We start from the raw sequence: 27,316 nt of genomic DNA, 5'->3' as shown, positions 1-27,316 counted from the left end.
GCACATGTTTGGGGGCGGCACTTGGATGCCTGTGATAGTACTGTCAGCCCAAAATGTACCAATAACGGCAAAATATCCACTGTACTGTACTATATTCCATCTTAAATAGAGTGTAAATGGATAGGACATGCAGATACTGCCCCTATAAACTGTCCTACTTAGTAAACATTATTGTTGTGCCTAGGGGCGCCCTCATCCCTAAATCCGCCCCTGGTAGATGTATGATAAAGTACCTGGTACTTTATCGCCGACCGGCCAATCAGCTAGGGTGACCAACTCATCCCTTTAATCCGGGACACATATTAAGTACACAGGTTCTGTGGCTGGCTTTTACCTGGTTTTAAACTGCCACACCTCAAGACTCCATTTCACCTGGTTTTAAACTGCCACAGAACCTGTGTAATTAATATGTGTCCCGGATTAAAGGGATGAGTTGGTCACCCTACAATCAGCTCCTAATTGTTCCTTTTTAAACCCAGCCAGTAACTTACCAGTCAGGAGCTGATTGGCCGGTGATAAAGTACCAGGCACTTTATCACTTCTTCATTATCACAGCTTTATACATCTACCCTTTGTACTTAGTAGAAAGGGTCCTGTTGGAGGGGGTGCCTGTTATGTGTTCATATAGAAAAAAAGCAGTGCTGAGCTGACAATAGGAGGTGATTCATACGAAAGCATGAATATTATGGGAGTGCACATGCCTGTTTGGGGCATGCGACATCAGTGACCACCACCCCAAATTCGTTGGGAAGCGTACACTGGATAAGTCAGTCCAGGTGGAGAAATCACTTGACAGTGAGCGACCATTGAATGATTTCACTCCTGCTTGGGCGAATATGAGCGGATGTGTATGCGAGCGCATCCGCTCACATGCTAGGGAGTGGATTCGGCCGCTGGGGGGGGAGGGGAGGGTGAAGGTGTGGCGGTCGTGTGGTGGGGAGGTGGGCGGGGTTTACTTGCTAGGCTGCTAATACACAGGCCTGAAATACTCCATAGTTCACACATTACATTAAAATAAAACATACAGACATACTGTAAAGTTTGTAGGTGTATAATGTTTATTTAAACAGATATAGCAAATAAAATGATATAAAATTGCAGAGAATACTCTAAAAGGATATTCCTCGACAAACGATTAATTAAAAGTGACACTTTTGCTAAAAAGTCAATTTAATGGTACAGTAATAGCAAAAAATTACCCTGTTGCGAATGAGACAAACGGTGGTCATAATTCAGATCTGATAGTAGTACAAATTTGTTTGGAAAATTGGCAAAACCATGTGCACGGCAGGTGGGGCAGATGTAACATGTGCAGAGAGAGTTACATTTGGGTGGGGTGTGCTGAAACTGAAATCTAAATAGCAGAGTAAAAATAATGCAGCCAGTATTTACCCTGCACAGAAACAAAATAACTCACACAAATCTAACTCTCTCTGCACGTTACATCTTCCCCACCTGCAGTGCACATGATTTCGCCCATTTTCCAAACAAATTTGTACTGTGATCAGATCTGAATAAAGTCCCGACTCCTTTATGAGAGATATCTTGAAAAAGTGTCGGGTATTTCTGCCCATTCCAGACACATAGAGACGGTTCATCTTATGGGAGTTTTGCGGATGTGTCAGGAAGTGTTTGTACTCAGGTACTCCATTCTTTACTTAAGAGGCCATACTCAGATCTTCCATAAGGCTGATGTAATGCTGGGTACACACCAGGACGACTAGGGCCCGATCCCCTCAATCTAGATCCAATTCCGACCAATTGGATGTAGATTGTAGGTAGATTGGGCCCTTTTTTTCCCTGTTCTGGTCCGATCCCGATCCGATGCGCGGCCCCGCGGGTCGGCCGGTCGTTATTGAGATCCTACCTGCTGCAGGTAGGATCTGAAGAATGACCATACAGCCGGGTGCGGGTCGCCATCGGATCGGACCCGCTCACGGTGCACATCGTGAGTGGGTCGTGCCCCCCCGCGTCAACGTGAGTGGGTCGGACGAGACACTGACCACCCGATCATGATGTGCATCGTGAGCGGGTCATCGTGGTGTGTACCCTACATAAGTTTCAATGGTGGAACCGATGGTGGCACATAAAGATGTACCAGGTGGTATAACAGTGTTTACACTGAAAATCAGAGTCCTTGCACACTTATATGAACAGATGTACATCAGGAAAAGACTATGTAGTATAATATCATAAATTTGCAACTGTCAAAAGATGTAGCCACTGCATCGGTCTTATAATATACCTATATACCATGTATATAAGTATATAATCTCCAACTTTCTACCATTCACCTCACAGTCACACAGTTATCCCATGGGAACAGAACTCATCTCCTGTAAAATCTGTGCTGCTATGTACATATAGGTTGCCTGATTGACTACAAGTTCTAGATTCAGACTCCAGGGTACACATAATGCATAGGAGAGGAAGAGTGAACACAACGTCATGCAATCTCTGATCAAATGTAAAATAGAACAATTCAAGATGCACATATTACAGGTTTAGATGTTGTAAATTAATTATTAAATTGTTTCATAATTGTGGTGTCAAATTCAATTCAAATTTAATTTTTTGAAATGTTTCTATCAAATATGTTACATTGAGTTTACAGATGTTTAAACAGATGGGGAGAACCTCATACAACTGTGTACTTTGGGCAGTACGGATGGTGTAATGGTTAGCATTACTGCCTCACAGCACTGAGGTCATGGGTTAGATTCCCACCATGGTCTTAACTTTGCAGAGTTTGTATATTCTCCCCATGCTTGCGTGGGTTTCCTCCATGTGCTCTGGTCTTCCTCAAAATCCAAAAATATTCAGATAAGTTAATTGGCTCCCTAGAATGTTTGTGTGCATATGTGGTAAGGAATATAGATTGTAAGCTCCACTGGGGCAGGGAGTGATATTCATTTTGAAATTGCTGTGGTATATTTGTGAGCTGCAGTTGGATGTAGAGTAGATATATAGATATATATATATATATATACACACACACACACACACACACACACACACACACACACACACACACACACACACACACACACACACACACACACAGAAGATAGATAGATAAATAGATAGATAGATACTTAGCACATTATATAGTGATTCTCTAACCGGGAATGCAAAGTTTATTTATCTGCTTACGATAGTCTTCTAAAAAATGAAGCAAACCAGCAAAGAGCCTTAGTTTCTAACAGTGTAAACATTAATTAACCCAAGCAATGTTACATACACATTCTTCTGCTGTATTTTTAACCTCATGCATAGTTGCATAGTTATTAAGCTTGAAAAAGGCAAGTCCACAAAGTTCAAGCTTTCGTGTTTTACCCCACTGTTGATCAAGAAAGACAAACACAACCCCAGTGTTAACCATTTCAAATTCATTACACAGGGGAAAAATGTTTTTGTCTACAAAAAAAATAATCAGAGGACTCAGATAAAATACTTTTTAACTGTTACTGAGCTTCTCTCTTCCCTTCTCTAACTGATCACACTCTCATGGGTGAACCTCCACACATGCTATTTGTTTAAACAATACAATTTTTTACTCTTATTGTTATTATTTGTGGACTAACATACTTGTATTTAACTAGCTAAAGATTTCCTACGCTTGTGCACTTGTTTTTTCCATTTCCCCATTCCCTTACAAACAAAACAAAGCACATAGTTTATTTCTACTTATGATTACGATGCTGCAGGGCCGTGCATCGAATCGGGATCGGGTGTGGGCCAACATGGTTTTGGACTATATAGCCATGTGGATATAGCATTATTCTTTTGGGATTTTGGGGGTTATTTTGGTTCACTCTTTCTGACAAAATCCTTCTTAGATGGACAAAACAATGTGCACTGCAGGGGGGCATATGTAAAATGTGCAGAGAGAATTAGATTTGGGTAAGTTATTTTGTTTCTGTGCAGGGAAAATACTGGCTGCTTTATTTTTACACTGCAATATAGATCTCACTTTGAAGTAAAACCCCACCCAAATCTAATTATATCTGCACAAGTTACATCTGCCCCACCTGCAGTGCACATGGTTTTGCCCATCTAAGAAGGATTTTGTCAGAAAGAGTGAACTAAAATAAGGCCCCATGTGCACTGCAGGGGGGCAGATGTAAAATGTGCAGAGATAATTAGATTTGGGTAAGTTATTTTGTTTCTGTGCAGGGAAAATACGGACTGCTTTATTTTTACACTGCAATATAGATCTCACTTTGAAGTATAACCCCACCCAAATCTAATTCTCTCTGCACAAGTAACATCTGCCCCACTGGAAAATTCCAAGTTTATATTTTCTAATGCTGGTACATAGGTTTTGTCTCTACAAAGAGAAACTGCATCTTCTTGCTTTTTTTCAGTGCGAGTGGACATGGTGGGCCAGATGCACTAAGCTTCAGAAGTGATAATAGATAATATACAAGCCAATCAGTACCTAGCTGCCATTTTACAGGATGGGTTTGAAAAATGGGGATGCGTAAAAAGAAAAAAGAATTGGGGATGCTTTCACTAGGTCTACAAGCATTGGGTCTGCAAGCATGGTCACCAGGTCAACACAAGCATTTGGTCGACATGAAAAAGATTTCTATCCATGGGCACAGACTAAGAATATAGTTAGAATAATAATGTATTCCAAGCATAGCGAGGCACTGTGCCCGAAGCTTGGAGAGCGAACGATGTACACTCATACAGTGTCCAGGTTGACTTAAGTCGACGTAGACACCCAAAATATTAAAAATCTCATGTTGACCTTTTCATGTCGACCTAAAGTTTGTGTCAACATAATGACTATGTCGACCCATTTCATGTGTCCACCTAGTGACTGTTGACCCGTAGTGGTCAACCTAAGTTCTGTCAACCCAATGACCCATACCCAGGAGCTGGTTGAATTTATGAATATGACTTTTTTGAATGTATGAATATGAAGAACCTCAGCTGTCCTCTGTTATAAAAAAAGCATTTTATATTTATATATTTTTTAAATATTTGACTTAAATAATTATTGTGCTGTAGAACTGCATAACACATTTATGTCTAATGTGTTTACTCAAGTTGCATCTAAGTAGAATACAGATTTCAGCTTTTTGGAAAAGGCTGCAATAACAGTACATAGTTTCCACAAAACGCTGACTGAGGAAGCTCTCCACAGAATGAGTGTTACGGGGCTTCCAAATGGGGCAAAATTGCTGAGCAATCTGAGCAATGTAGATCTCTCAGATTGCTCAGCAAGATCGCTCAGCACACAGCGCTGCACATCAATGTGTCAGCGCTGTGTGCTGAGCAATCTGTCAAGGCCAGTGTTCTCTGGTGTGAACACTGGCCATGACCAGCGATTAAGTAGATTTATCCAGCATGCTGGCTATTAGTCGCTGGGCTATCACTGGATATTAATAGCAACGTGCGAGGCCACACATCTTTATCAATATGGCCCCTACACATGGAGCGATGTAGCAACATTTTCTAAGCGATCTAATGCCCTGAAATCGCCCCGTGTGTAGGCCCCATTACCCCAGCAACCTTATCCTTATCTTAAGTTTACAGAAGGAATTTATAGAATTTGATTGCATAGTTTCCACAGTCATTGAGGTTGTAACAAAGGAATGGCTTCAAATAGAGACCATCAAAGAAATTAAATAAGGGTAACTTTTTTTTTTATTGATTTATACTTTGGAAAATGCCATCAGTATAATAAAAAGATGAGTTATTTTTATTGCTGTAATAATCAAGGTGGGACGTAAAGGTGCACCAAATTTTACTGTAATTTTGCACAAACGGAGTTTCATGGAGGAACAGGCCAGACATGCCATCTTCAATTTTGTATTCATACTGTGTGAGAGAAATGTACGGTACTGTAGCTTGGAGAAAGCTAAAAACAACAAATAATCATCTTCTAACTGTCCTTTTCCTACACTGCCTGGAAAATAATGGATAGAAGCTGATTTGTTGGTACTTTATTCCTCTCCATGGTTTGATATATCTCCCCATGTGTATAAAATCACATGTTAAGGGATGTTATTGTCTGAAAAGAACTAATACAACAATGACATATTCATTTTGCAATGTACTATGCTTAGAGAAGGACTGGCAACCTTTAAGTCAAACTTAAGATAGTCAGTAGTACTAATCATTATGTATAAAGATTTGATTAAGTATAGTATATCATAGTTTTAAAGAAATGGCTGTATCATTTATAAATAAAATTATTTGACGGCACCAAATCCTGCAGTTTCTGCCACCTGGATAGTGACATCTGCTGACACAGCTATGTACAGTATGTATAACCTCTACCTGTACTCTATTGTATTCAGCTGTAAGTTTCCTGTTTTGCCTATTCATTTATGTACTCTGTAATTGGGTACTGCTGATCTCTTGGGGTGCCATATAAATAAAGGGTAATAGTCAACAAAAACACACACCCCATTAGAGGAGCTAGAGTCAAATACAGTAGAGCAATTTAAACATGCTTGGGTTAAGCATATTTATATTTTTACAAAGAAATGAGAATCAAATACAGTTTGAGGTAACATTTTTTTTTATAAAAGGGGCAGACTAGATGGGCCAAGTGGTTCTTATCTCCCATCAAATTCTGTTTCTATGATTCACACACACATATATACACAGTATATATAAAAGCAATGGTGTTTACACAACAGCAGAACTACAGCTATGTTTTTTTAGACCAATTAGCTTTATTATTTAAGATTATACTTACTACCCCACACCCCGCATTCAGCGACACTTAACTCATGCACTGCAGTATGACTACTCCCCTCCTTGCTGCCTCACAGTGACACAGTGGCCCTCTAAAATGTCCCACAGGCAGCCATTATCACACCTATGCCAGAAAACATACCTCCCAACAGTCCCGATTTTATCGGGACAGTCCCGATTGTCAGGGCCTGTCCCGCTGTCCCACCCGCGGGCGGCAGTGTCCCGCGGTGTGGGGGGGCTGATGGGAGTCCCCCCTGTCAGCTGCTAAGCAGCGGGGAATAAACACTGTGCGCATGCGCACAGCGTCTATTCCCGCAGCCAGGGGGCTGGGGGCATGGCTAGAGGCTCACAGAGCCTCTGGGTCATGCCCCCATAGCGGCAAAATGGGGGCGTGGCCTCTCGGGAGAGCCGCAAGTATAGGCCACGCCCCCAAATTAGGCCACACACCCCCGAAAATTTTGGCACGCCTCCGGCGCGCAGCAGCAACGTCCCGCCTGCTTGACTGCCGAAGTTGGGAGGTATGAGAAAATCTGTGTTAAGGTGCTCATACACGCTCCGATCCCGGCGTGTGCAGCACATACTTTTTGTACTGTGCGATGAGGTGCCGTGGGAGCACGCACCTCAAAGCACACATCGCACCGCCGGGATGGGAGCGTGTATGGGCTCCTTTATACCTGTATATGCAAATGCTACTTACTTCTGTAACACTGCCACCTGTGCACCACTGCTCTCACCATTGATACTTGCACCTGCCTTATGGCCGATGCAGTTTCTCTATCTGACCAGGGCCTCCCATGGTTTGCTGTTGCTTGTATATACATGGCCATGACATTCCCATTACACATCATAAGACAATTTTTCGATGAACTTTAAGCCACCTTCTAGTCACGTTCCAGTCATTGCCCCATGTCTGATACTGTCTGTGCCAATCGCAATAGCATCTTTGTCCATCCCTCTGTATAACGAGTGTGCCATAGATTCCAGAATTTGTGCAGAAAATGATGTGAACATTGGCATTGCATGTGTAAATCAGGACCTTTGTGCAGTGCTATAGTTAGAATCATAAGCAAGAATGTAACCTTTAGTAAAAAAAAAAATGATAAACTTAAAATCTAAATAAACATAGGACAGGTAGCAGGAGGCGTTCTGTTTATCTTTTGAGCTGGATTACATAATAAAACATAGTGGTTGCTGCTTGTGTATAACACACGTATTACACAGGTACGAAGAGAAATCAAATGATACCTTTTCTTTAAAATGAGCATACTATTATCTGCCAAGATCATTGTGCTAAACCTGACTAAATCAACCAGCACAATGACTTTTTCCTAGGTCATTATTTTTATTATGTAATTGCTATATTGGTCTATATACCTTAATGTAACAGTGGTTGGTCAGTCACTTCTGAAGCACTCCCTATGCCCAGCTTCCCCAAGACAATGTAACAATAGTAACAGAAATTGCTTAGATTCTTCCTTTATTTTACATAATGTATATTTATTAAGTGACCCCACCATTTTTAAACAGTGCTTGGCAACCAAGTGTGTCCTTATCTGTGAGTCAATAAAGATAAGCAGCCTGAGATGGGGAAGGGAGTTGAGCAACCATTTGCAAACCCACACTGACATCTGTCAAAACAAGAGCACAACCCCATTCAAAGAAAAACTTCTACTTATATTGGTACAGCAACGCAGAAATATGTTACCTTGGGAGAGTATCACAGATATGGTAACGGCTTACTTTGGTCCCAGTAACATAACCATTTCAATCTCCTGACATGCATGCTCCTTGGAGTAATTATGTCACAAAACGTTATAAAGTGGAGCTTTTATGTCCATCATAAACCTGTTTATGGCAACCAACCCAACCCACTCAGCAGTGGTTTCAAAGATCTTATTACCCCAATAAAAGAAGAAGATATTTGGGCATTAGAATGTAGTGACATGTCAGTGCAGTGAGTACAATAATAAACTACAAATGTACTACATCCATATGCAGCATTTCAGGGCTAATGACTTTACACCTGATAGTCAGACCGAGCCTCTGTAATGGCTTGTGATGCAGAAATATTCATATTTCCATCATGTTCTCCTTTTGGTTGTAATATTTTTTTCTAAAGTATTCTGATATAATTCAAAAGTACACTTCGTGGATGAAGTCTATGGCAGAGACTATGGGGGGAAATTCAATTACAGGTGAGTGTCTTTGCCCAGATGAATCAGCACAGCAACAGCCATGCTTTATGGCAGCCCATAGTGTTGTTACAATTTGTGTGAATAAAAGATTCAGGAGGGTGAGAGGTGGGAGATATGGTTTAAACACAGCGGCAACAGCAATTTGCACCCTTCACTTTCAATTGAATTCCCACCTTTAAATATATGAGGCGCATTCAGGGCCGTTTCTAGACAATTTAGCTCCCAGGGCGAAGAAATAAAAATGCGCCCCCCCCCCCCCCCCAATACATAGCATGGTATTATAGTAATTTCGCGCGCCGAAGGCGCGCGCCGAAATAGGGGGTGTGGCTTGATATTAAAAGGGGTGTGGCTTAATGTAAGGCGTGGTCTAGCAGGAAAACAATTACCTTATATCACACTTTTGCAACCTGCAAGACCAGACATTGGTTGCTGCAGGAATTGTTATTGTCCTCCCGCACTTAAGTTGGCTGGCTGAAGGCCACACAATGACCTAGTACGCCTCACAATGACAGGCTACTTAAATCATTATACACTATTTATCTGTGATGCCAATTACACATTACGCCGTACACTGTGATGACGATTACATATTACGCCGCACACCGTGATGACAATTACACATTACACCGCACACCAAGATGCCCATTAGACCACACACTGTGATGGCAATTACACAATACTCCCCACATCGTAATGCCCATTACACATTATGCCCCATGTGCCGCTGCCGCACAACCGATGCTGTTTACTAATATGCCCCCACAGTGCCAGATATGCCCCCACAGCGCCACAAATATATACCCCACAGTGCCACATATATGCCCCCACAGTGCCACACATATGCCCCCACAGTGACACAAATATATGCCCCCACAGTGACACAAATATATGCCCCCACAGTCCCACAAATATATGCCCCCACAGTGCCACACATATGCCCCCAGTGCCACAAATATATGCCCCCACAGTGCCACAATTATGCCCCACAGTGCCACACATATGCCCCACAGTGCCACAGATATATGCCCCCAGTGCCACAGATATATGCCCCCAGTGCCACAGATATATGCCCCCAGTGCCACAGATATATGCCCCCCAGTGCCACAGATATATGCCCCCCAGTGTCACAAACATATGCCCCCAGTGCCACAGATATATGCCCCCAGTGCCACAGATATATGCCCCCAGTGCCACAGATATATGCCCCCAGTGCCACAGATATATGCCCCCCAGTGCCACAGATATATGCCCCCCCCCAGTGTCACAAACATATGCCCCCAGTGCCACAGATATATGCCCCCAGTGCCACAGATATATGCCCACAGTGCCACAGATATATGCCCCCCAGTGCCACAGATATATGCCCCCCAGTGCCACAGATATATGCCCCCCAGTGTCACAAACATATGCCCCCAGTGCCACAGATATATGCCCCCAGTGCCACAGATATATGCCCCCAGTGCCACAGATATATGCCCCCCAGTGCCACAGATATATGCCCCCCAGTGTCACAAACATATGCCCCCAGTAACAAACTTACTTGGAGAGGGGAGGGGAGCGCATCGTGCTTCTCTCCTATCCCGCGCCCGAGCTCCTATTGGCGGACAGCGGCAGCCCAGTGACGTGGGCGAGGGGACGGAGAAACGCACGATGCGTTCCCCTCCCCTCTCCAGCGTGGAGTCGGGCGGCCGGGGAGACAGCGGCAGCGGCTGCGGCTGCGGGCGGGGGGGTTAGGGCTGTTTCACACAGTACGGTTCCTGCCGCACGGTGAAATCCCGTACGGCCAGGGAGCCGTGCCGCACTCAGCAGTTGTGAATGGACACTATTGTGTCCATTCACACGGGACGGCCACGGCCCGGCCGCACGGCTGCAGCCGGATCCCCCCACTGGAAGGGACGGCTGCCGGGCTGTGGCCATCCCTGCCATTATAAAATTCTGAGTGCGGCGCGGCTCCCTGACCGTACGGGATTTCACCGTGCGGCAGGAACCGTACTGTGTGAAACAGCCCTTAGACTGCCGGGCGCCCTGGCTGTTTCAGAGGCGGACAAGCCGTGCGGCGCCCCGGGCTGCTGCACGGCTTGTCCGCCTCTAGAAACGGCCCTGGGCGCATTCCCTCAAAGCCATAAGTAGCCTTTTTGGTGCCCCGTGCCTGAAAAAGAATTGGCGCCCCTCCTCATTTTTCCACTGCGGACATAAGGTTCATGCTCCCGTAAGGGTGGGGCATGACAAAACTAAACCCAGAGAAGGCCTCTCCCAACCTTATATACACACACACATATATATATATATATATATATATATATATATATATATGAATATATGAATAAAGTATAGAGCACTGCAAGAAAATTATATATTTATTTATTATCAGTTTCTTACATAGCGCTCACATATTACGCAGCGCTTTGCAGAGAATTTTTGAAAATTCACATCAGTCCCTGCCCCAGTGGAGCTTACAATGTTTAATCCCTACCACATGTACACGCACACACAGACATTCTAGGGTTAATTTGTTGGGAGCCAATTTACACTGCTTTCAGACTGCAATTGCCAGGTTGCACCCGGGATTAGGACACAGGTCCATCCTAGGAGCTCCGTTGAAAAGCTCCACATCTGGCTCCACTTATTACGTGGTCAATGCCGTTACACGGGGCAGGGCTGAGCAGCAGCACGTCATCGGGGTGCTGGGGAGGAGGCAGCGCTTGGAGCTGACAGTACTGCCTCCTCAATACTGTGAATGGGACCTGGGTTGCTCGACCCAGGCTACCCGTTCACACTGCACCTGACACATGAACCATGTTGCTCGACCCGTGGTGGCTCTTTTAGACCGTACCTCACAAGGACACAGCAATAACCCGGGTCTAGAGTGCGGTCTGAAAGCGGTATGACTGACCAGTAAACTTTTGGAATGTGGGAGGAAACCGGAGTACCCAGAGTAAACCCACGCAAGTACGGGGAGAATATACAAACTCTGTGACCACAGTGCTGTGAGGCAGTAATGCTAACCATTACACCATCCGTACTGCCCCACAGTCATGCACTTACATCATGCACAGTCTTGCCCCACAACATTTGGTTCTCCCCCATCGATGGCAAAACTATTCTACATTGACCATAAACCATCAATGATTTTAAATCATTGATGGTTGATGGCCATCCCTACTCACTACCCTGCAGTGTTGTGTGCATTAACACCCTACTTAAGGCCCTGCTTTCCCCCCTCACACTAACATCACTACAAAACTATTTTTTCATATATAATATTAATAATAATATAATACATATACTATATTAAACTTAATTCTGAGAAAGCTGGGAAACCTTACATGACAAACAATGAGTCAGAATTGCTGGCTTTCTAGCAATAGTACATCCTGCTAAGCTACAAAGCTTGCATCATGCAGGATAATGCTGGTCATTGTAAACAAGCTATGACCATATACAGTGGCATAACTAATAATTCTGCGCCCCCCCCCTGCGAAAATGCAGGGGGTGCCCCCCTAGGGTAAACAAACCCCGCCACCCCCGTGCGGCCGTTACCTCAGCCGCGATTGTACTGCCAGTGGAGGGGAGCCACGGTGCGTGTAGGGGAGCCGCGGTGCGGCGGGGGGGAGCGTTACCTCCTACCGCATCCGTCTGCGCCTGGTCCCGGCTCTCCCGGCTACTGCTGGTACTGAAAAGTGACACTTGGAAAATGGCTGCCCCCATGCTGCAGACGAAAAACTGTCTGCAGTATGGGGGCAGCCATTTTCCGAGTGTCACTTTTTGTATTAGCAGCGCTGCAGCAGTAGCCGGGAGAGCTGGGACCCGGCACAGGTGCTGACAGCAGAAGGCAGTGAGTAGTAATAATAGTCCAGCAGCCCCCCCGGCGCCCACACCCCCTCAGCGCCTCCCCACCACCGCGGGGGCTGCAGGGCTATGCCACTGACCATATACAGTAAAGAATTGGGTTTGAAGAGAAAGCATGTCTCTATGTGATGCACTTTCAGGAAAATAGTATTTAAAGAATAAAAATTAACCTTTAATTCATTTGTTTAAGATGCGAAATATTTAAAACCATACACACAACATATAACAATTAAGGACAATTTAAAAAGGATATAGTTATCCTGACGTGGCAGAGGAAAGAATGTTTTATACTGTGTTCGCGTATAATAGCAGAGATAGGGACCGTGCCACTCAGCTTTATTTAGTGTGAAAAATCAGATAAGTGTTATTCTTTTTATTAGCTGGAGTGTTTAGAGGAGCAGACACAGGTCGGCGTCCCGGCCGTTCTGGTCCTGCACTGATCGCTTTTGTTATAAATGGATGCAATTAATGCGTTCTTTTACATATAAGGAGTCTGCGGATAATTCGGCTTAATATAGCCTGTAAGCGCTTCTCATCAAAGGATGCACAGAGTTTAAAACAGCGCAGTACTGTAGACACGGACAGAGATAAGTAATCTCCTCCGTGCAGTCAGCGTCTGATCCGCTTTAAAAGTAATCACGCTATCACAAATAACAAAAGCAGCGCCGGCCGTAGCCTGTGAGCGCTTCTCATCAAAGGATGCACAAAGTTTAAGACCGCGCAGCGCTGTAGACACGGACAGAGACAAGTGATCTCTTCCGTGTAGTCATCGCCTGGTCCGACAGAAGTCTGTCTAGAGGTGCGGGTTCGTTACCACGCAATCCCTGTGAGCTCACCAATGTGAGTCACTGGCAGCGTCCGCTATAGGCAGAGAGACGCGCCGCAGATCAAGGGATGTGGCACCCAATGATGTTTCCTATCTAAGCATTCAAATTAGATACATTTCAATTTACAAAGTATAACATTCGCCTCTGCCCACGTGAAACGCCGACGTACGTTTCGCACAGAGCTTTTTCAAGGCCAACCGGATGGCCGTCAGGGGAGCCTTAATATACTACGTATCTCATGAATATTCATGGGATGCGGGGGTGTGCGCCTCAAGACGCTTCTATCATTGGTAAGTCTAGTAATATCGCCGCTAGATCGTTATTGGCTGGTATATTTTGTTTCCAAAATTCATTCTCCCTAATGCCTCTTATGAGTATGACATTTTCACTTGATATGTGAAGTGTATTGTCCATGTATACGCCTAGCTCAGATTTTATTGTTTTAATATGAGTGAAAATGAATAGTGAAAATAACGTGCTAAAACTGCAAAGTAAGAGGTGACAAACAAACTGTGATTCCAAAAAGGGTTTTTCCTTTCTTTTTTACACTCACCAGTGCGACTGACAGTCCCATTCCCTTATCCCTTTCTTTTGGCCATATACAGTAAATACATCTTCTGCTTTATGTATATTTACAGCTAAACGCTGAAGTTAATTTTTTTTTTACTAATGAAAAAGAAAATGCAGCAGGAGTGGTAGATAAATCGGTACTTATTTCGTTTCATGGTGGCCGATATATCGGATGCGATATCGGCCGATATATCGGCCCATCCGATGCAATTTTTTTACCTGTTCAGAACCCCACTATGCATGGAGTTGATTTTATATAGTGTGGCGAGCACAGTAATACGTGTCCCCTCATGGGGCTCGCTACGCTCGCCATGCTTCGGGCTCGGTGGCTCGCTTCGCTCGCCACACTATATAAAATCAACTCCATGCGTAGTGGGTAGTGGGGTTATGAACAGCTAAAAAATGGGATCGCATTGGATCGGCCGATATCGCAACTGATATATCACAGCAGGTAGGATCTCAGAAAAGACCTAATGACCCGCGCGGCCGCACATTGGATCGGGATTGCATCAAAAGGGCAGCCAAATGGCCCAAAGCATGGCTGATTTACATACAATCGGTCGAGATTGTATCTAAATTTTCTCGTTTTGGGCCATATCTTCCTGGTGTGTACCCAGCATGAGATGCGCTTGGTAGAGAGGCTCCCTGGCTATTTGCTGTGTAAATGGATATGCAGCCCAGCTGTGATGTTTCCAGTCACTCCATTTGCATAGTGCATGCCGAATGGGATAGGGTGATGGTGAATATAATCCTTCCGGGAGAACTGCACTACCACATAGTGAAAACAGCACAATAATTTGCCCAGCGGTTTTTGAAATTGCCGTGTTCAGACTGACAGACATCATAGTTGCCTACCCTCCTGCATTCTGCAGGAGACTCCCTGAAATAACAGCAATCTCCCTCTCTCCCTCATTAGTGTAGCAATCTCCCTCATTTCACCTAGTATACATTACACTGTTAAAAAAGGATAATATCGCATCTCATCGCATCTCGGTTGTGCGATGAGATGATATCTAGTACAAAAAGTATGTGCAGCACATACTTTTTGTACTAGATCTCATCTCATCGCAAAACCGAGATGCGATGAGATGCGATATTGTATACAATATTGTATACAATAATTGTAATGTGTATGGGCACCTTAAGAGATAGATACATTTACATTGAATCATCAGCACCATTTCCCAGCATATTACCAAATATAGTAGCTCTTACTAACTGCTTTGGGACTCATCTATATTTGGATATAAGTCATTTTAAAAGATTCCTCTCAGATGTAGCAGTACACACCAATGCGTCTAGTTGCCACGTTCACAATCTCTTTTCACAATCTCTCCATATATGGAACTAGACACACCCTAGGGTGGATGTAGCATAAGGCGCCCCCTCAATGGGGCACTGTGCAGAATTCTACTACCAACTATAATCTCCCTGAAACTAGTTTTCAAAAGTAGGCAAGTATGACAGACATGCTTCAGGGACTTTGCAAGGATTTTGGAACTACAGTGTTGTGTGCATGCGGGATTTGATAAGCCAGTTCCTTCATACCTTGCTGGCAGGCAGTAAGCCCAGTGTTAGCGCTGGAGGTCAGTGTTATTGCCTAGCATTGCTCACCCCGGTTACTATTTTCATTGAAGTCAGAATATTTTTTTCTGCTGCATAAACCCTAATCATAGGAAAACAATCACGTAATGTACTAGATTGCTGCAAAGTATGTGACTAGAGAACTCAACCAGCAGTGCGCGTTTATCTGCACAGATGTATTCCAGTACCCAAGTTCTGGTAGCAGTAGCACTCCCACTATTTGTTGCCCAACTCTATCCTGTGTAAAAGTGTAAAGTCACAGCATATTCACTGTCCAATCTTGTGAAGCATCCAGCCATGTCTAAGTAATTCCAATCACATTGTATTTCTCATTTACTGCAATAGCCTCCAGCTCTCCAGGTTTACGGTCTTCATGCATTAGCAAGCGTATCAGGGTGTAACAAAAGGTATTGGAGCCACTGTGACTGTTACAGGGTCCAAAGGCAGAGAGGGCTCAGAGAAAAAAACATTGTGTTTCTATAGTAACCCTAAGCGTGGCAGCATCTTGTTATGTACAAAATGATTTGCATATAATATAGTGTAGGCTGTTGTTAAAGTTTCATAACAATGTATTTTTGTGCATTTTATTGTGTTGGAGGTAAAGAAACACAAAGCATGAACTAAAACAATGGCTTGCAGAGGCCGCATAATTATAATGGTCGCTCTGAAGCTTTCACTTTGTAGTTTTGTAATTGTGTCATTTTTTTTGTCTAAGAAATATTATACAAAAATACAGTTATTACATAAAAGTCCCTCCCTCTCTTTTGACACTATAGGCGAGATTCAATTAGCCGTGTGACTTACCGCGTGGCGGCAGCTCCAGGGTTTGCAGCCTAAAGCTATTCAATTATTTGCCAATTTCCACACCTTTGGTAAGCCTGTAAGGCGTAAGGCGTTACACATGGTAACGCCTTACTCCTGGGTTAATTGACTGGAGCTGCGGACTCAGTTACTTCACGCGGTAAGACCCAGTGGGTGCACTTAATGCCAGCGCCTGATCAACCAATAGGCTGACTAGGCTGCAGCTTAGGGCACCAGGACTGGGGGAGCACTTGCATGTGACAGCCAAGGAATAAAATGAAGGCCTATTTTTTTCCATGTTTGTTAGCTATGACCCGTCCTGATGTACTGTGGGGCTTAAAGTTCTTAAGGTGACTACCAGATGGCTGTGCCAATGTAACTTCCTGATGGAACATTATCTACATTGTGCTATAACGCCAGTTGGGCAGCCTAAGGGCCAGATTCTCTAAGCTTCAAAAGTGATAAAATGGAGAGTGATAAGCAGCCAGCCAATCAGCTCCTACCTGCCATGTCACAGACTGTGTTTGAAAAATGTCAGGCATGAGCTGATTGGCTGGCTGTTTATCATACTCTATTTTATCACTTTTGAAGCTTAGAGAATCTGGCCCTAAGTCTCCTTCACAAGCCACAAGCATTAGATCCTATGGGTGAGATTTAATGGGATGAGAGATTCAGAAAGTGAGAGATTTGGCGAGAAATCTCCAGTTTTTTTAAAGCGGCAATCATTTGCACTGCAAAATCAAACTGGTTTAGCAGTGTAAATGATTGCGCGCTTTACAAAAACTGGAGATTTCTTACTAAATCTCTCACTTTCTGAATCTCTCATCCTATTAAATCTCACCCTATTTGTCATATTTACACCCTTCATTACATGCGCATGGGCAGTATGAATGGCGAGTCCCTGCAGGGGGTGGGGCTTAAATGACGCAAAATGCTGCAATCGCGTCATTTAAGCCCCGCCCCCTCACCACGGACACTGATTTGCGGTAATTAAACCAGCGGGCGAGGGGGAGCGGGGGCTATGAACAGGAAGCGGGAGACTTGCCCACCTTCCCGGGGGGGCGGGAGGCAGACCCGATTTTCAGGAGGCTCACGGCCATTCCGGAAGGGTAGGCAAGCCTGCCATGCAGGTGTGTTTGGCAATATTACAAGAGGAGCTACATGTGTATTAGCCTAGGGCACCTAGAAACTATAATTAGGTCCTGCTGAATGCAGATATTTTTCCTCACCGTCACAGGGGTGAAAGGGAAAATCACATTAAGTGCATCCTCTGGGACTAAAGGCCCCCATACACTAGCCGATTTTGGTCCGATTTCAGCCAGATCAGTCGGATCTGGCCGAAATCGGACCAAAATCGGCTAGTTTTGATGTCCCCTCAGATCCGATGCGCGGTCCCGTGCGCATCGGATCTGCGTCGGGTGGTCGGACCTGCTGCACGTCCGACCACCCGACTTGGGACCTAGTGGGGCGGCGCGGCGGTGGAGGGAGCAGGGGGGGCTGGGGACGCTGCGGGGGACACAGGCGGCATAGAGCCGGGCAGGGGGAGCCGGCCGGGAGCTGTCAGTAATGAATAAAAAAAAAAAGCCCATACAATGAATGGGCGGCCTGTGATTGGCTGAGCGCTCTCTCAGCCAGTCAGCAATTGGCTGAGAGAGCGCTCAGCAGCCAATCACAGGCTGCCCATTCATTGTATGGGCTTTTTTTTTTTTTATTCATTACTGACAGCTCCCGGCCGGCTCCCCCTGCCCGGCTCTATGCCGCCTGTGTCCCCCGCAGCGTCCCCAGCCCCCCTGCTCCCACCAGCAGCCCCCCCCCCCCTGCTCCCTGGGTTTTTTACATGTGATAAATCGAGACGATTTATCACGTAAAAAATGGCACATCAAGTGCCAATCTAATCAAGCTCCCCCGGGAGCAGCCGGGGAAGCTCAGGGGGATGTCGGGGGCGACTTGTCCTAAGGACAAGTCGCCCTAGTGTATGGGAGCCTTTACGCAATGGGGTAGGAATTCAATAGCTCATGTCAGAACTGCATCTGCACAATAAGCCCCAAGGCTAATTCAATCTGTCCATATGGGCCATATTCAATTAAGTATGGAAGCCATGGGCTGATATGGCCAAAAATGCTCCCATTGAATTGAATCTGCCTCTATTATTTTGTGTCGTCACCTTATTATAATGTCCCCAATTTCTGTTCCATTTTCCTAGTCCAGACTCTTCTCCAACCTAACATAACAACCTGTCTCTCTGCATGGTAGATTCTATTCCATTTGTAACTGCTGCTGTGATCTCAACACCATTATCTTTGTTTATATTACCACAATCATTTAGAAGTCAGCTACCAGTAAATGAATGGGGAGGCAGATTATGGGGTTAGCAATTTAAACCAGAAGTTGATGCTTCCTTATGCTGGAAGTTAAATATTGTTTAGTTAAAGATTGCTATGTCATCAATAAGGAAATTATCCTGTTATCTCAATGTATGAACTTGAAAGTTTAAGCTAAAGCAATGTATATATGTGTATATGTATATATATCAATTTGAAAGATTTTCTAGAACACAGAGAACTTCTTAATCATGTGGGTCCAAACTAAAATATGATCATTTGTATTCATTTACATAAGTAATAATGATTGGAATCAATGTATTCATTTAATTTAGAATAATTACAGTATTTTGCTGCTTTAATTACAACAATTTGCCACGTGACAAATGTAACAACAAATAACATATTCAATAAAATGTAGATGCATTAATGGAGATAAATATAAAAATTCCCATTTAAAAAAAAAACCACAGGAATTTCCATATATTAGACAGGACACTTTTCAGTTAAGAAAAATTATATGTTAGCTGGCTGAAAATGTTAGCATGCAGCTTTTGTAAAAACATAAAGCAAAAAACTACATACTGTCAAAACAAAGCTGTGAATAATACTATAGATATCAGTGGGGACAATTATACCCTTTTCACATCGCACTTTTAAAATGGTATATTGCCATTTTTTTTCCATTTTAAAACATTTAAGGCTGCAATGTGAAAGTGCCAGAGTTGATTTACCGGTTAAAGTTAACTGGTATTTCAACACGGTTAAAAAGCAGAGTCCTACACGTTTTAAAGCCATTTTTTGGCAGTTTGAACAGCTCTTTTTCAATAGCTTTAAACGTGTCCCTTGGGGGTTAAACGGGTTGAATGTTTGAATGGTATTAAATGATTTTTAAAACGGTTTTCACCTGCAATGTGAAAGGTCTCAAGGCTCTGACCCGTTTTAAAGTCCCATTTAAGAATACCGTGTCATTACTCATTTCTGCAATGTGAAAGCAGTATTACTGCATCAATGGTGGTGTGTGTTATTATTTTTAGGAGGCGTAAAAAATATATGAGAGCAAACCACTTGTTGGAGGTTACCACAACAATGTGAGTATATACATAGATACACTCACACACGCTCATCGGCACTGCGACATGGGCGCTAGTGCCATGCTATGACCCTGCTAATGCTTTTCAATGAGCCAAAGGTGTGACTTCAATGACCCAAGCATGTCACAAGTGCAATATGCTGGATGCTAGATGAGCGTGGCTATATCTATAATAGATGGGTTCCCCTTCTGAAGGCTGTTCACAATTTGATTGACAGGAAGCCGTCATTTCTGGGCAGCAACCTGACCTTTTCTGGGAATGTCAGGGAAACCACAGTCATGCCCAGGTGTTTTATAGGAGGGTGTGTGACGTCAGCTCTGGCCTTGGTCAGGCTGATTCATTCGCAGCTGCTGAGTAATTCCTGGGTTACTCAGAGCATGCGCACACCGGGGAAATCATTCAATGGTGAGCAGCCTGCGGATGGATATGACGCCCATTCGCCGGGCTGCAACTCATTCACTACCCGTTTGCAGGCGTACAAAAGGCAGGATGACACTCTGACTGGGTGGTGGCTAACTATTCACATGGTGATCGCACGGCACTGCTAATTCACCCAGCAGGTCTGAATCAGGCCCTATATACATTGTTTAACGGACCAAGTACTGTATATACCAGTAGTCTCAACTCCCATGCTTCGCTCCACCTCTCTCTGGAAACCCCCCCTGCCTAATCCAAATCCAAAGGTAAAAATAAAATACATACACCTCTATGTTCCAAATGTTAATGTTCACGGTTACTTTGTTTATTCTCATTTCGGAATATCATAATAGATTCTATTCACTGGATAATCTGAAATGTAACGGTGGTTTCATAGTTTAACATTACTGGAATATTGGACAATATGGAATTTAGCCCATTGGACGTTCTCTTTACTGGCTAGCTGAGTGCAAGCGATTGACTTCTGAACTCCTCCCCAATCAGCTGTGAGAGCCCCCCCCCCCCCGTAGAGCTTCTCAATAGCTTTAGTATATAGGACTTCCTTGGTCATATGAACATGATGCCTGCTGTGCATAGAACAAATTTGTTTCCCCATGGAATACAGTCTAGCAGCAGTTCTGGAATTTTTACATAAACACTTGTAACATGTAGCTCTTTGATAAGGATTAGTCTATGCTAATTTTCCTGTAATGTCTGCTCTCTGGGCTGCACTTGGTTAAAGTTCTTTCTTTACCCTTCTCTCAGGAATTAATTGTGCTTCCTCAACTATAATGTGCCAACCTCATTATGGGTACTCTTACGATAGGATTGGAATAGCTACACAGTGCAATAATTACCAATTTTACCGTTTTACTTTCACATTTATAACCGCTCTTTAGTAGTATCGTGCATTTTGAATATTAACAAATACCACTATTTCACCGGTCAGAACATATTACCTGTCCTATCTTGTTAGAAGCCACATTAATACAGCTAAAATGCCTCAATGTCATATAAACAAATGCCTTGTGTAAATTTCCTCCTTCTGTGGAATCTAATCAATGCACGCACCAGTCTCCAACAAATTCAATCAATTTTCACACTGACCTTACGTGACCTCTACTTCTGTAACCATATTATGCTGGTAACCATCACTCCAGTTTGGTGAAACAGAGCCACAGAATAGGGTGCCACTATAGCTTCTATATCCTAGGACAGCTCCTGCTGTCTCAGTCTAGTGCCAGTAAAATAAACTACGAGTCCTAGAGGCCTTCTGGATAAAGATAAATGAACACTGGTACAGTAATTGCAGTCCCTTTAAGAGAAATAATACAAAGGGTGTCATGGTGTGACTGAGTACGCAATGGAAGGATGAGGGCACATCAAAGACTACAAGACTTGTCCAAAGCCACAATTTAATTGTCTTAAGTATGCATAAAGGCAACAATGCCATGACAACAGTAGGCTACATGCTGGTGTATTATAGCACAGCCAAGGAACAGCACTGAAAACAGCTGACTTTGCTGACAGTCTTACATTTTGGGCATCTGTCTCAGAGAGCAGAACTTCTCTTCTGTCACTCTTTTATGTGAGACATTCCTGAATTAGGGTCACATTTTGGTCATCTCATCAAAGTCTGCCAAAAATTGCACTTGCATATCATAGTGTGGCCTACAAAATAAAGTAAACAAGGTGCCATAAGGAAGTCAACACTATAGCCTATTACCAGACCAAACAAACAAACAAACAAACAAACAGGTTAAACGTGGACAACTGACAATTAAGAAAGAGAAAGAAGTTATAGGAAGTATTGGGATATAGACATTAGCAAACGTGCACATGTCATGTACTGTATGGACAATTCTACTTTATCTCTAGGTTATCTCTTCCAGGTGATTATTACCAGTTATTTACATATTCTGCAGCACAATATAGAAAATGTTTTGGCCATTCACATCAGTCCCTGCCCCATTTTGGCTTACAATCTGTATTCCCTATACAATGTTCATGCAAATGCACACACCAGGGTTAATTTTGTTGGGAGCCAAAGGGAGGGGGCGGAGCAACTGGAAAAACCCCTGGCAGGAACATGGAAAATATACAAACTCCACACATTTAAGGCCATAGTAGGACTGGTGATGTTTTTAGATCCCAGTGCTGCAGCTGGCTATTACTGGCAAAGAACAAAATGTGTTTTCTCATGCTCAATATTCTTATTGCAAAATCCTGTATCTGTAATTATTCTGTATACTGTGTTCTGAATATTTAGCAAATCCAAAAGTTTGTGCATTTGTGGCTATATGGTGCAATTAGCATATAACCTATAGACCTATCTAACCAGCAATAAATTGTCTTTGGAAATTCACGTACATGTTATTGACTACAATTCAAACTGAGAATGACTAGAATGTAAGAATGACAATGAGAATCATATACAACATTGTAGTACAAGAATATTTGAAATGGATTTAGCATCCAACAGTATTAGTAAGGTGGGTATAGTGTGTTTTAAATCTAGTCTTAAAACTCAATGACAAAAACGCTTTTTACTGCACCTTCAGGCATGTTCCATCCCATTACCTATTTTTAATATATAAAATAAATAAAATAACTATAACCAAGTAACCCATGATGAGGACTGTAGTGCACCAAAGCCCATCTAAATGTTACTGTTAAGATCCATCCTCACAAGGCTGCTATGGAAAGCAGCCCACAAAGCCATAATACCAGCAGATGAGAGGCTTTCACAGTAATGATACGGGAGCGCGCATCACCGCTCATCGCCGGCCCGTACACACTGAGCTTTGAGCAGAAAGCCATTAAAAACACAGATTTTTAGCGGATTTCAGCTCAACATTGCCCAGTGTGTATGGGCCTTTAGTGATGTGCTTCCATCAGGTAGCAAAGTCTACCTGAACATTATTTCAGAATGATGATAATCCTTATTTCAATGCTTTCATTTGAAGTTGCATGTCATATGCATTATTTAGATTTACTCCAACATTTTTTACATAAATATTTCATTTATAATCCAACATAATATAATAATTCTCTGTGAACATATGTTTCTGTGTAGTCATAAATTGCAAAATGTAATAGCCTCCGTGTTTGGCGGCCATGCTGGATGCCAGCAGAACTCAGAAATCATTTACAAAGCATGGTTTGCCACTTTAAAAAAAATATGAAATTTGGCCGCATATGCTTAACATAACAAAGAACGAATAGGAACAATGAGGCGCAAGACAACACATCTAATGTAAACTTTTGAGCAGCAACTGGACAATAAGATGTCTGGGATGCAGGGTGTTTTCTGTAATATTTAGCTATACCCCCTGCTCTACTGATAATCTCATCCCACTTGGGCACTGTATTTGCCAATAGTAAATGTTCTCTTCATGACAGCTACCTTTGATGTGTCAGGTTTCTTTCACGGACCAATGACATACTGGGAAGTCAATTGGCTTCTATCTAAATGTGACCATGATGTGTATCAAGTGGTCAACAGCAGTAGGGATTTACACCCTCTTATCACTATACCTCCAATACCAAAACTAACTCCAGTACTCATCTCATCATCTCAGTAGTTCCCAATCATCCAGCCACAAACCTGTGCAAATCATTTCCTCTCCATGTTACTGGAGTGCATTGGTAGTATCCTCTGATTGTTATGTGCTCTACCATGTAAAATATAGCCGTGATAATAATGTAATGTGTCATCAGAATAATAGGCTTAAGACATCAAATCATTTTCAACATATGCATTGCATATTATTAATATCTAGATTTATGACTTATTAGAGCTACAGTAAACATTTGTTCATTTGTTACCTTCATTTACAATTCATTGCAGACCTACACTGGAGCAGCAAAGTAGTTACATTAGCACACAACTGTTTGAATAAATGGGGCAGCTCTTGGAAAAGAGATGTGAGCTGTAACCCTGTTTTGACCCTGTGCTAACCTTTGTGCTTGTCAAAGTCTGCTTTCCATTGTTTGACTTTTGAGTTGGCTTGTGTTTAGATTACAGGTAGAGGGACAATGGCTGCTATCAAACAATACCTCTCGCTCTACTGTTCATCATAGCTCTCCTGGGCTCCTAGACTGGGATCTTATCACCTGGACACATATCAACAATAGAATATAGATGCTTCTATAGTAAGTCCCTTATTCTAAACTATTTGCATCCCTGTGCGTTCACATGGGGGACAGATGTTGGCCTTATGCGCAGCTGCATGTCTACGCAGGTGCATACACCGGGTGCTTACGGCCACAGCAAATGCTGGCCGTTCCCATGGTAATCGGCCCGTGACGTGGGTGCCGGGGTGGGCAGCTGACATTACCAGATGTCAGCTGCCCGCCCACTTCCTGCCGATTGTCCACACATATCTAAGGTTGCCTGAGAGTAACCTTAGATGTGCGTGGGACTTCCACATCATTCGATGGACGGTGACCTTCTAATGATGTGGGTGTTCCCCCAAAGCCTGGGAATGGATGTTTATGTTAAACAACCATTTGCAGCCCGTGCGAGCATACGCGGTGTGCGAGGGAGGGTGAGCGTACCGGCATTTGGCAGGCACCGTCTGGTGGACTCCCAAGGCTGCGAATTTGCAGCCTTATTTATTTATTATCAGTTTCTTATATAGCGCACACATATTCCGCAGCGCTTTACAGAGTATAGTTGAACATTCCTATCAGTCCCTGCCACAGTGCAGATTACAATCTATATTCCCTACCACATATACATGCACACACAGACATTCTAGGGTTAATTTTTTTTGTTGAATAACCCCCCACAGTATATACCAAATCAACCAGTGTCATGGATACTGTATGTCCCACAATGAATGCACTACTAAAAAAGTACCTGAATAGAGAAAACGATGTATACAACAAGTTAGTAGGCCAAAAGCATGCAAAATGTAAAAACGTATTTAATAATACTGACTGAAAAATGTCTGCATTATACAACAATAACATAGAAAACTTGCTATAATAACAAAATACAATAACACTTTGGAACGTAATCATTTATTATAAAAATACATGCCTCTAATTCCTAGTGTAAATGTGACGACAGGCTAATGACAGGCAGACACTTCTAAAGCTGGGAACACAAGAGACGACATTGCAAATGATACACAGTCGCTCATGATTTGTTTTCCCATGAACTCCCTGGAACAAATGATATAGTGCATACATACTGAGCGATTTCACAAACAATATTGTCAGTAGTATGCTGTCATTGATATCCTCAGATTAAGCTACATGTACAGAAGACAGAGCACTTCAATAATGACCCACAGGAGTGTGCATCATTAATTATATAGGGGGATATTAAATTTTGTCCGCATTTTTCAGGTAGCTGAAAAATGTGGACATCCCTATTCAATTTGGCTGATTTCGGCCGGCTTATCTGTTGATCCGAATTCGACTTGTAGATTCTGACAGTCAAACACGGGCACTTGAATTGAATAGGTCAAATGTAAAGTTGACCGATAATCAACGAAAAGTGCAGATTTTTCCAACTGTTGGAAAAATCAGCACTTATTGAGTACCCCCATCGTGCGTACACAGGTCAATAATCAATACACACAAAAATGTCATTATCACTGGTGGTTATAGTGCGTATTGTTTAAAGAATTGTCTAGTGTGTAAGTACCTAACTCAGATAAAAAAATATTAGTAAATATAGCAGTAAACTGGCCTTGTACTGATGTGGGGGTACACATTCCTCTTATTTCTTACAGGAATGATTACACTCAGAGGAAACCTGCATGTATTGAATATTGCCACTGCAGCACCATCATTTCTTTTTAAACACAACTAATTATTGTGTCAAAGGCCAACATTACAAAATCTGTGACATAATTCCCAACTGGTTAAATTTTGTTAAGAAATGTCTGTCAAATCAACACTGTAGCTGTATATGTCACAACACTGTCTCTTTGTTTAGCTATTTTTCTCTCTCTTTTAGCTAGGCACTTCCTGTTCCTACCAATGACATCATGCACATTCCAAAAAACGTGTGATCTAAAATGTACTCTCGACGGCCTCCTGGAAATGGCAGGATGCCTTAGCAGAACATAAAAGGTTAAACAATGTTAAACAAATGCACATTCCAGACAAGCACCACTCCTCCCAAAACACACTAAAATTGGATCATTCATTCCTTTGTGTGCTACCTCGCTTACATCTCCAAAAAACATTAATTCAATGGAAAAAATGGCAACTGAAATAACAGCCGTCTTTTATTAATTGTCATATTTGTTATGAAAATAATGTATTCAATTATTATGAGACCATGTTAGCATTACACACTTTAAGCGCATGTTTTGTTTCTTACCTTGTAACTTGCTTGGGGGAGAAGAACTTGACTGTGTATGGTGTGGAGAGCCATGTGACATCATTGGGTTCATATTGTGCTGATGTGAGGAACCTGTACTGTAGGCGTCCATAGCTAATTTCTGTCTAAATGCTTCCTCTTTTCTTCTGTTAGCAAACCAATTATAAACACGAACCTCCGTGACCAAATTTGATCCTAAACCATGTGCTTTTGATGGAGATACGCCTCGCTGTATACATTCCGCTCTGTAAACATAAAGGTTGTTTTTTTTAAGTATTTTATTCTTCTTTATTCTTTTAATCTCAGTACAGGTTGAGTACCCTTATCCAAAATGCTCGGGACCAGAAGAATTTTGTATAACGTATTCTGTATTTTAGAATACTTTTATATTTCAATGATGTATTTTGAGGTATCTTGCATTTATGCTATATAAACACATCAACCACATGAAACACACACAAATATATGTTATTTGTGCATAAAACAAGGTTTCAAAACATGAAACAAAGTTGGTGTACTATCTCAGGTACTGAATTTAAATGCCAAGCAATCATTTTCTTGCACCTATTTAGTGCCAGTTACATATCATGTCCCAGTG

General features: G+C 42.8%; 1 protein-coding gene across 1 annotated transcript in view; it reads right to left on the bottom strand.

The window, feature by feature from the left end:
* The window catches only part of HNF1B (HNF1 homeobox B), a 62,393-nt gene that overhangs the window by 12,713 nt on the left and 22,364 nt on the right, over positions 1–27,316 (bottom strand). Inside the window, exon 4 of the mRNA XM_083173097.1 lies at positions 26,719–26,963. Within this exon, the coding sequence (XP_083029223.1) occupies positions 26,719–26,963 (245 nt within the window). The remainder of the gene's footprint in view (positions 1–26,718; positions 26,964–27,316) is intronic.

The sequence above is a fragment of the Crinia signifera genome, chromosome 2 (assembly GCF_055691185.1).
Source record: "Crinia signifera chromosome 2, ASM5569118v1, whole genome shotgun sequence".
NCBI lineage: Eukaryota > Metazoa > Chordata > Amphibia > Anura > Myobatrachidae > Crinia > Crinia signifera.
This window is presented reverse-complemented; position numbering and strand designations above follow the sequence as displayed.